The sequence below is a fragment of the Columba livia genome, chromosome 2, assembly GCF_036013475.1.
Source record: "Columba livia isolate bColLiv1 breed racing homer chromosome 2, bColLiv1.pat.W.v2, whole genome shotgun sequence".
NCBI lineage: Eukaryota > Metazoa > Chordata > Aves > Columbiformes > Columbidae > Columba > Columba livia.
The window spans coordinates 11,097,933-11,108,331 of NC_088603.1; the positions used below are offsets into that span (position 1 = coordinate 11,097,933).

General features: G+C 43.6%; 1 protein-coding gene across 3 annotated transcripts in view; it reads right to left on the reverse strand.

Annotated features, from left to right (window-relative positions):
- The window catches only part of PTPRN2 (protein tyrosine phosphatase receptor type N2), a 647,850-nt gene extending 638,648 nt beyond the window's left edge, over positions 1 to 9,202 (reverse strand). For all 3 annotated transcript variants that reach the window (XM_065050472.1, XM_065050473.1, XM_065050471.1), the window contains exon 1: positions 8,545 to 9,202. In XM_065050472.1, the coding sequence (XP_064906544.1) occupies positions 8,545 to 9,187 (643 nt within the window). In that variant the 5' untranslated portion in view covers positions 9,188 to 9,202. The remainder of the gene's footprint in view (positions 1 to 8,544) is intronic.
- Positions 9,203 to 10,399: the final 1,197 nt, after the last annotated feature.

The window sequence follows — 10,399 nt, forward strand, 5'->3', positions numbered from 1 at the left end:
AGAAGCTTTTACTCAGGCCTGAAGATGAGACAAGACCATCCAGGTAAAGTAAAGCATTTGTCTGAAACAACTGCTCTGAGTTTAACTAAATTGTATTAATCAACTAAAAAAGTTGTAGAGAAAAGGTGGCCATTCTGGTGCAGAGCAGAATATCAGCAAGAGGTTATAGTATCTTTAGTTCTTTTTGGACAGCAGTAGACAGGAAGGTAATTATCTTCTGCATAATAATGAGAGAAGATTTCTGTGTGCTCGAAATACAAAATATCTATCAGTTTTTCAGCATCCAAGATTGATATCCGTAAGGTATTTTGTAGAATTTTTTGAGGTTCAAACTTGAGAGATCAAAGATTAATTAGGGCGGAGGGAGTAAAAATGGGTTTTTGACATGTATCAAGATATTTCCTGGCTTCTGTTGAACTTTGTAATTTTATTAAAATATGTAGTATGTGTTTGGTCTTAGCTGCATTGTTTTCAATGAGGATATCTGGAAGTATATTACATTTGGGGAGGCACATGTATCTTTGTGCATTTCAGGCTTATATAACCAGCATCGCATGCTGTTAAGCTATGACTGAAAGAAAAGACCTTACACCCACTACAACCAGCTGTACTTCCTATGAAACTTCTAGTTACTGTTTTATACACCTTAAAATAGCTGGTTTTATCAACAGATTAGTTTGAAGCAAAATAAGTATGTAGTGTCAAGTGCTCAACTCTCCATTCAGAGAGACTGCATCAACAAAAGATGTTTAGTATTTAAGTATGATTCACTGAAAGAAACTATAGGAAAAAATGCAGTAAGGTGCAGTAATTTACAAAGCTACTTTACTTCTCAAAAATTCTATCACAAAAGGAATATACTCTGTAAAGCTAAGCCCCTCTAATCTTTTCAGAAAAAAAAAAAGTTCTCTAATTTTTTGGTGAGCACAGCTGTTCTGAATGGCAGACTGCTATTGAGTATGCTACGGTATAGTGACACTATGAAATGGGTAAGATAAAAATAGAGCCCTTCCACTCCCATAACTCACATAAGAAAACACAGTAATCCAGTGTACACATTAACCTCCATGCCCTTCCTGCTGTCTTTTGATTGTCCAAAACTACTAAGTCTTCATGGTCCCCTTCCTTCAGCTCTCCCATACCAGTCTCCCCTCATTTGTCCATCTCACCTGCAGACCCCCCCGTTCATTTACCTGCCCCTTTCCCTTCATTTGCTCATTCCGTTCTGCTCGTTACTTCTCTCTCTCTCATTCAAAGGTCACTTTCATTTGTTTGCAATTACCAGAGGGTGATTTTCTCAAGGAATTTTTTTTTTCCAGGACTGCTAATATCCTTCAGCTACTTCACTTGTTTCAGTCCCTTGTGTGACAAACCTGCCTGACTAGTCACAGAACCTTCTGAAACAGCTTAGTGCAGGACTGATATAGCTCAAAGCCATGCCTGTGGTTTCAAAGTAATGTAGTAGGTCATCCTCAACCAACCTAACTTTAGTTTAAGCTACTTCATTAGTTCCAACTCAGTGGGGAAACACAGGTGAATCACTCTCCAAATGTGCTTACCTCTCCCCAAGTGCAACCTGAGCATCTGAGTTTTGAACATCTAAGGTGCAGTAGATATTTACAGCCAGATACTCACTCTAACCTGGGAAACATATTAATACTAAGTGGAAAGCAATAGCTTTTTTCAGGGAGACATTTATCTGACCTATGTTAGACATGTACATTTGGGTAAAATTAATTGAAATTTATCAAATAGATGTAGGTTAAAAGGAGTCTGGAGTCACTAGCTCAAATAATTACATTTAGTTAGATGAATCCCATCCCTTATATTAGGACAAATTAATCATTTTTTTCTATCCCCAGAGCAGTTTCTCATAGTCTACACACATTTGCCACAGCTTTGGCCTAAATGAATGAATGAATATTTCTGTTTTGTTAATCCCTTTTCCTTCTTGTCACCTTGAGTCGTTTTCTCATGCCTCAAGCCAGTTCATTGAACATCTCAGTTTTGCTGCTGCATTTGACTGTCTTTTCCATGAGAAAAAGTAACTCCACCCAATCATGGTTACATCTCTTCAGATCACATACAACTCATTAATCTCCATTCCTGATCTCCAATTCCACTAGTTTTAATTCTACTAAACATTTCAGTTCTCATTCCCTCTTTTAAACATCTGCATCCCCAACATCCCTCTATTCCTTGGCATCTCTTCTGATTTTTCCCCTGTAAACATTCTCTTCTTCTTCATTTGCAAACATAAAACTGTTTCACCAGCAACAGTATTACTTACTGCCTACATAGATTTATTAATAATGACCATGCTGAGCCTAACCAAAGATACATCCAGTTCCACATCCTATCTTGAATGGACACTAGCAGTGGACTTGCCTTCTTGGATACTGTCTCTCCTTTGTCAATTCTACCACCAAAACCAGATTGATCTTTCCTCCAATCTTCATTGGATGCCCTCCTAAATCTACCTGTAAACACCAACACAGATTTTAGCAGGACCTTATATATACTGATTTTGTAAGAATAACTTCCGAGATTTATCTAAATTTCGGGCAATAGTGTAGGTAGGATGAAGCCAAAATACAGATAATTTTCAGGAAGCTGGAATATACATACACTGCCTTTTGGTCTCCGCAAGAAGGAGGTCTTATGGATATGGATACATATGACCGACAGCATTCACTTCCATCCGAGTTCATGCCTTTTTGCTCTTTCCAGCCACCGAAACTGTGATTGACAGAGGAGACCTCAAGTCCCTGCTTAGCCATGGGCTCCAGCAACTTCAGGGACTGCAGTTGCCCTTTTCTCACTACTGGCAGTCTCTCCACCCTGATGTTTATAACCATTGCTGTTCACCGTATACAAAGGACACAGGCAACGTTTATGGTGAGTCTGTCAACATTAACTACCTTTTGCTATTTTAGCAGAACTGCCCAAATATTTCAGGATCTAATAACTATGAGTAACTTGATTTCATCTCGCTAGGCTGACTGACAGCACAGTATGATGATGGTCTGGTATGATGAAGATTTTGGGACTGGTATTATTTGTTGGTAGCAAAAAAAAAAAGAAGACAAATAGAAATCTTGTCTTTTATTTCATCAAATACAGAGAAATGTTGGAGTACACTCAAGCAGGAAGTAGAAATGAGCTTATATTTCCAAAAACTTGATTGTTTTCTCTGTGTCAGTAAACTAAACAAAAAGAAAAAATCTCCCTAGAAATCCCATCCTACAAACAATGTTTAAAGCTTCCTTTTACTAATAGAGAAGTAATTCACTTCCTGTCCATTTGAAACTTTCAACAAATACAAGTTAGATAGTAAAAAGATATTGTAGAAAAGGTTATTGTAGAACAGTCATGACATGATGCCAAAAACATAAATGTATGTTCTTACCTTTAATTCAATGGAACTAGCAGATAGGCCTTGATATCAAGCTGCTTTCAAGCAGCTCTCTAACATAACTGAATCCTTCAGAAACATTTCTAGGAATACACACAAATACTTTTCACAAAGGGAAGCGTGCAGTTTTCTACACTGAATCCTTCATATTCTGAGCACATAGCATTTTCTTAAGTTATTTTGTTGATATTTTATTCATTGTCATTAAATCATAAATTACGCTCCATCAGATGTGAGACCACATCTGGAATATTGTGTCCAGTTCTGGGCCCCTCAGTTCCAGAAGGACAGGGAACTGCTGGAGAGAGTCCAGCACAGGGCAACAAAGATGATTAAGGGAGTGGAGCATCTCCCTTATGAAGAAAGGCTGAGGGAGCTGGGGCTCTTTAGTTTGGAGGAGACTAAGGGGGGACCTCATTAATGTTTATAAATATATAAAGGGTGAGTGCCATGAGGATGGAGCCAGGCTCTTCTCGGTGGCAAACAATGATAGGACGAGGGGTAATGGGATCAAGCTGGAACACAAGAGGTTCCACTTAAATTTGAGAAAAAACTTCTTCTCAGTAAGGGTGCCAGAGCACTGGAACAGGCTGCCCAGGGAGGTTGTGGAGTCTCCTTCTCTGGAGACATTCAAAACCCGCCTGGACATGTTCCTGTGCGACCTCATCTAGGCGTTCCTGCTCCAGCAGGGGGATTGGACTAGATGATCTTTTGAGGTCCCTTCCAATCCCAAACATACTGTGATACTGTGATCAATAATTACATCAAATCAACATGATATCAAAATACCTGAGTGCCTATGAGAAGTTCCAAATTAATGCAATTGGAAAGTCACGCAATTGGTATCTATTGAAAAGATGGTGACAGTGTCATTCCCCAGCTTTACCAGCCAGTCTGCCACAAGCCTCAACCAGCATCTTGATCCAAACTCTACTGAAGCCAATGGGCAGGCTGACACTGACTTTGTTGAGCTTCAGCTCAAGTTGCTGGAAGAAGCAAAACTTCAGCCCTCCTGGCTCTCCAAGGTGGTTGACAATGATGGCTGAGAAAAATTGCCATTAGTTTTGTTATGGCAACATCTACCCAACAAGAACTCAACCAAGGCCTTTTTTTTTTTTTGCTGTTCCCCATGAAATAGCCATAGATAAAAGCTCTCTAACACTACTTCCTTTAGATTGTATGTGAAGCACTGACTGAAAAGCCAAAAAATCTGCATTTTTCATCTCTCCTACTATTTATTTGATCCTCTTCTAATTTAAGAATCAGTGCTGGAGATATGCTTTCCATTAATGGTAAATTAAGTCCCTGCTCTTGCAGTTTCTTACTTATTTTCAACTTGAAATTCCTAATTCATACCTAAAATAGTTATGTTCAGCTCTTAAACATACATGCCATGCAATATTATTTGCAAGTCTTTGAGTAAAGTTTCTATCATCAACCATATTTAAGCCCTAGTGAAAGGTAAGACTGTCTTTGCTCACTGTGTCGGGGACTCACAGCTACAGGTTTAGAAGAATCTAAGTTTATAAGCTGAAATGTGACCAACTTGTCTTTTTGCTAGTTAGATAAAAACTAAATTCATAGGCATTCAACTTGCAGAAATTTTGCATATGATGATTCGAATACAATTTCGAAGGAAGTCTGTCTTACATGGTACATGGAACAATTGTTTCCAGAAACTTCCACAGCATATTAATGTACTAATTTAGGAAGAACATGCAGACCAAAATATGGGATTGCACACATCACAAAAGATCAAATTATATTGCAAAATTATACTTGTGTTCACTGAAGGTTCTAAGTATCGTTTTACACATTAGAGGTCAATGTGAAGGCACTGCAGCAAGCACACACTCTCTTTTCTAATACATATGAAGATGACTTCTGCTGTTAAGCATTTGTCTTTTAGGACTATGGAAAGAATGTGATTAACAATGTTCACAGTTTACTTTGTTCCAAAGTTCTCTACCTCACCCAGACTAATAGGAAAATAAGATACCCCTGCAACTTTCTGAATAGATTAGTCCACTTTAAAAGCTGTACAACTGCATGAAAATAATTGTTGGAGTTGTTATTTTTACTGAAGCAACTGCTTAGAGTTTATTGGAAGGTATTTTAAACTTAACCACTTCCTCAGCATAATTATTTGCTAATAAAATGTCGCATTGGAAAAAAAAAAATCCATACAACCATCACTGCAGGAGCAGAATAAACAAAATCGGAGAAATTTAGCAAACATGATCAGGATATTTTGTTCACAGATTATTATTTTGTAAGACACTTTTAAAAATAAGTTCTATAATCTTAAATAGACTGTGTCTTGTCAACAAATAAAGATTTATTTAGAATATTAAACTCCCAGCCTCACTGTTTCATCAAAGGCTAATGAACACTATTAGGTACTCAGCTGACTTTTTTCCACAGAACAGATAAGTATCTCTCTCCTGGGCTAAACTTGGGCAAGAGACAGAGAGAGGAAAAAGGCTACACATTTCCTCATTTGTTCACATTCAAAATGCTACTTGAAATGTCAAGAAACAGAAAAATATGTGGTTTGGTTGATAGTAGCATCTTATAAAAACACCTTCCCACAGGAACAATTTACAAAACCTCATGAACAATATAGGCAGAGGAAGCACAAATCCAAATATTTTGTCTTAACTGCAACTTGGAAACTTTCAGTTTCTTAAACAAGTTTGTAAGTATGTTGCAAAATAAATACGTCACCCTTTGGAGATGATTACTATATTGGAAAGCATAGACAAAGGTGGACCCAAAAGAAGAAGGAAAGAATGAAACTGGATTAAAACATCCTATGAAATGGTAAAGGTCATGAACTTCTGCTACTGAACCAGCTTTTAGGAAGACTTTCTGAAACACTTAATATGAACAAACTAATAAAAAACTGCTTTTATAATTACATGGCTTTTAAAGCAGTCTCCAGCACATATTATAGAGGTTTCATAATGCATCTGTGTTCAGTTTTCAATTACAGAAAATGGGATTGTGCACAAGAAGAAACCAAAGTAGTATCTTCCACCTACAACCACAAATAATCCCAAAACTCAGATGCCTTGTAAAATTACAGTTGCATCTCCTGATTCTGTCTAAAAATTGTAGCCTAAAATTGAACAGAATCTATTATAATAAATGGTTTGAACTCAAGAGTAAAGAGATCTGAAACACTGGTCAATAAAAAAATAAAGGAACACTAAGAGAAGAGACAGCTAAAACTGCTTCACTTCCAGCAATGCAAACATTTTGCTGCATCTTGTCAAACACAATAAATCCTTTCCCATCTTCCACAGAGATCTGTGAGACATCAGTTAGTTCCTTACCCCAGCAAGAAGTAGAAAGGCTCAACTTGTTTCACTGCTATTGAAATATCTCTGAATTATACCTCCCAGACCACTGTATTCACTGTGCAAAACCAAGCCTGCTCTTCCCCCATTCCCTTCCACGCAAGGACAGCTTTAACGGTCGGGCAGGCATCCTTGCCGAGGCAGAAGCACAGGGAAGCTACACGGAAGCGACAAACAAACAAACATTGTTTTGTAGCTACAACATGCTGAAAAAGATGTTGTGACCCAGACTGATTTGCAGTTTATATTTAGGGAGAGAGAACCAGAACTTGACTAGTTTGAAAACATAATGTATAGCCTATCACATTATGAAAGGTAAAAATTACAGCTATTAGTTTCAATATCTTTATGGAAGCTTTCTCCTCAGCAGATTAGGAGAAACAGTCTATATCTATAGCAACCAGGAGAGAGCAGGGAGGGATATATCCAGTCCAAACCCTTTCTCCTTAAAACCTTGCATCACTACCTTAACTATAGCAGGCATTTAATAGCTCATTTTTATTGCCACTTGACTGAAGCCTCATTAAAAACATGGTCAGCTGATTTTAATTCCTTCTTAATAAACAGACTGTACATGAGGCAGACTGCACAGATACTTCTGTGGGAGGCTTCCTTTGTTTCTTAAAGTCATGTTATTTTTTGTCTTAGAAAAAAAGATTTCTTAGGGACAGCTAGTTTACCTTGCACTTTCTGACCTCCATAACCACTCCTGGAAGGTATTAAACCAGGGAAAAAATACAAAATTCCCCCATTTATGACCTTCTTGACTTGAAGTGAGTTTAGGAAAGACACCATAAGTGAAATGAAACTGACTGTATTAGATATCATTGGAGATAATTCTGGTGAGCATGCAGTCATGTGTCTCAGTGCAAGGAGAGGCTGCCAGGGAGGGCTGCACAGAATAGCATTGATCTGAAATGCACAGAGTTTGTTTTCAGGATCCCTCCATATTAGTGTGGGTCATTTGAGCAGGAGGGGATGTTTATTGCAGACGATATCGCCTAAAAGAGGAACGGGATGGTCGGAGAATGTCTCCAAAGGAGGAGGTTGTTTAATGGTCTTCCCTGGGCAGCACTGGGTATTTTTAGACACCTCTAAAACAGCCTTAACCAGGAGCCAGTGCTGATTTCCATGTCCAGCAGAACGAGTTAGTGGTGGACTGGGCTGCACCTGGGGGTCTGTGGCCCGGGGATTTCCTGTGCTTTCCAAATATGAGGGCAGTTCAGTGGGTTGAATCCACTAAACTGGGAGGAGGGTCAAATACGTGGAGGCTGGACGCATTTTTGATGACTCCCCACGGGTGCACCTCGACTTTAGGGGCCTCATGTTTGTCTTGGCAAAATTTTTCAGCTTGTGGGGAGACCAGGTGAGCCCCGAGGTGGCACCAGAGACCCCGCCGGGACGCGCCGCTGGGGTCCTGGGCCGGCCCCGGGGTGACCAAGGGGGACCCGGGAGGTGCGAGGGGCAGGGAGCCGGTGGTGAGGGGCCGGAGGACAGGGACCCTCAGCGGGAGCCGGTGGTGAGGGGCTGGAGGACAGGGACTCTCAGCGGGAGCAGGTGGTGAGAGGCAGGAGGACGAGGCCCCTTAGCGGAGCCGGTTCTAAGGAACCGCAGGACGGGCCCCTCACCGGCAGCCGTGCGGGCGCGGCCGCCGGTTGCCTGTGGAGCTGCCCCTGGGGAAGCTCTCGGGCAGCAGCCGAGGGAAGAGGGGCCAGCGCGGCCCCGCTCCCCGCCAGCCCCGCGCCTCCCCCACGTCGCCCCACTCACCGATCCGCGCCTCGGCGGCGGCTCCGGCGGAGGGCGGCTGGCTGCGCGGGGCGGCGGCGAGGACCTGCAGCAGCGGCGGCAGCAGCAGCGGGAGGACGGAGCCGAGCGCCCCCATCATGCCTGGCCCATCGCAGGCGGCTGTCCCGCTCCCCTGCCCGCCGCCGCCAGCCCTCACTCCATGCCGCCCGCCCGCCCGCCCTTCGCCTCCCGCAGCTGCTCCCGGGCTCCGGCGAGCGGCAGCCGCAGCAGATTCAACACCCAGGACAGCGACCAGCGCCGCCTGCCCGCCCCCCGAGCCGGCCCCGCCCCGGCCCGGCCCGGCCCGGCAGGCGCGGGGGGGGCAGGTCGCTCCGGCTCCGCGGCGCCGCCTCCCCGCTCCCCGCTTCTCTCTCCCAGCCCGCCCGGCTGCAGGGGTGGGCGCTGCCCTCCCTGCCGGGATCGCGGGGGAGCGGCCCCTGCCCCGGCGGCCTGAGGGCTCGGGGTGTCCCCGGCCCGTGAACCCCAGGCCCTGGCGCCGGCGCTGCCTCAGAGGAGCCTCGCGCGATCCTTCCCGCCAGAACGGCTGTTCCCCCGTGTCCCCATGAAGATGGCACAGAATGGATGGGTGGGAGTTATTAAATGAGCTTGTTCCACACACCTGCATGCAAAATTAACTACCTGAAAGGAAGTTGGAGCATGGAGGCTGTTGGTCTGTTTTCCCAATTAGCAAGTGATAAGACAAGAGGAAATGGCCTCAGGTTGCACCAGGGGAGGTTCAGGTTGGATATTAGGAAAAAATTCTTCATAGAAAGGGTTGTCAGGCATTGGAACAGGCTGCCCAGGGCAGTGGAGGAGTAACCATCCCTGGAGGTGTTTGAAAGGTTTTTAGATGAGGTTCTTATGAACATGGTTTAGTGCTAGAGTTAGGTTATGGTTGGACTCAATGATCCTGAGGGTCTCTTCCAGTCGAAATGATTCTATTACATTCTAAAACCAATTCAGCCCCTGTGAATGTTTTGTTCCAAAAAACACAGTAGCTGCTGGGATCTCCCTGTGGCCTCCCCAATAATGATTTATTTACCACTCTTTCTTCCACAGAAAATTACTTTCCATCCTGAAAGGCTGTATGAGCCCTCAGGTAAACGCCTCTGGCAGCTGAGGTGTGCGTGTTTGCCTGGGTGACGTCCGCACGGTGATGTGTTCACCCTCCACCTCCCGTCCCTGATTCACTCCATGGGAGCAGGGCGCTGGGCCTGGGCAGGACTCCCAGGCACGAACCCCTCGCCTCCCTCCTCCTTCACAAGCTCTCATTTTCTCACAAATTCAGTGTAATAATATTTAGCCTTTAACGCGGCAGTCTCAGTCACGGAGGTGAAGCAGTGCAGCTGCCGTGCCTCCTGGCAGGGGATGGATGCATTTTTGACAGGGACAGATGGTTCCGTGCCACGGCTGGTCCCAGTCACCCCCGTCACCCTGACATCTGCTTTACTTGTTCCCGAGGTTTAAGATTCTCACGATCTTCTTCATATCTGAGGTAAACAGCTCTAACTGCACTCCCTGACATGCTTCACCCCTGACTTTAACCAGGTACAGTCATGACAGACTCACACTCAGGGTATTTAAAGGGAGGAGTGAAAATTGCAGTATGTGAAGTGGCTTTGCCGTAGACTAGAAAATGAAATAACAAAATCACACAAAACAAGCTAACTTGGGAAGAACACAGCTGTTCCTCTTTGCTCACCTCAAAGGTGGCAGAGAATACGACACCAATGCATACAGACCAGGGTGGACACAAGAAGTGTGGGCATGACTTTGGGACCAGCTGGGACCTGCCATGGGGTTATCAGCCGAGCCTGGGAACACAGGTCAGAGCTTT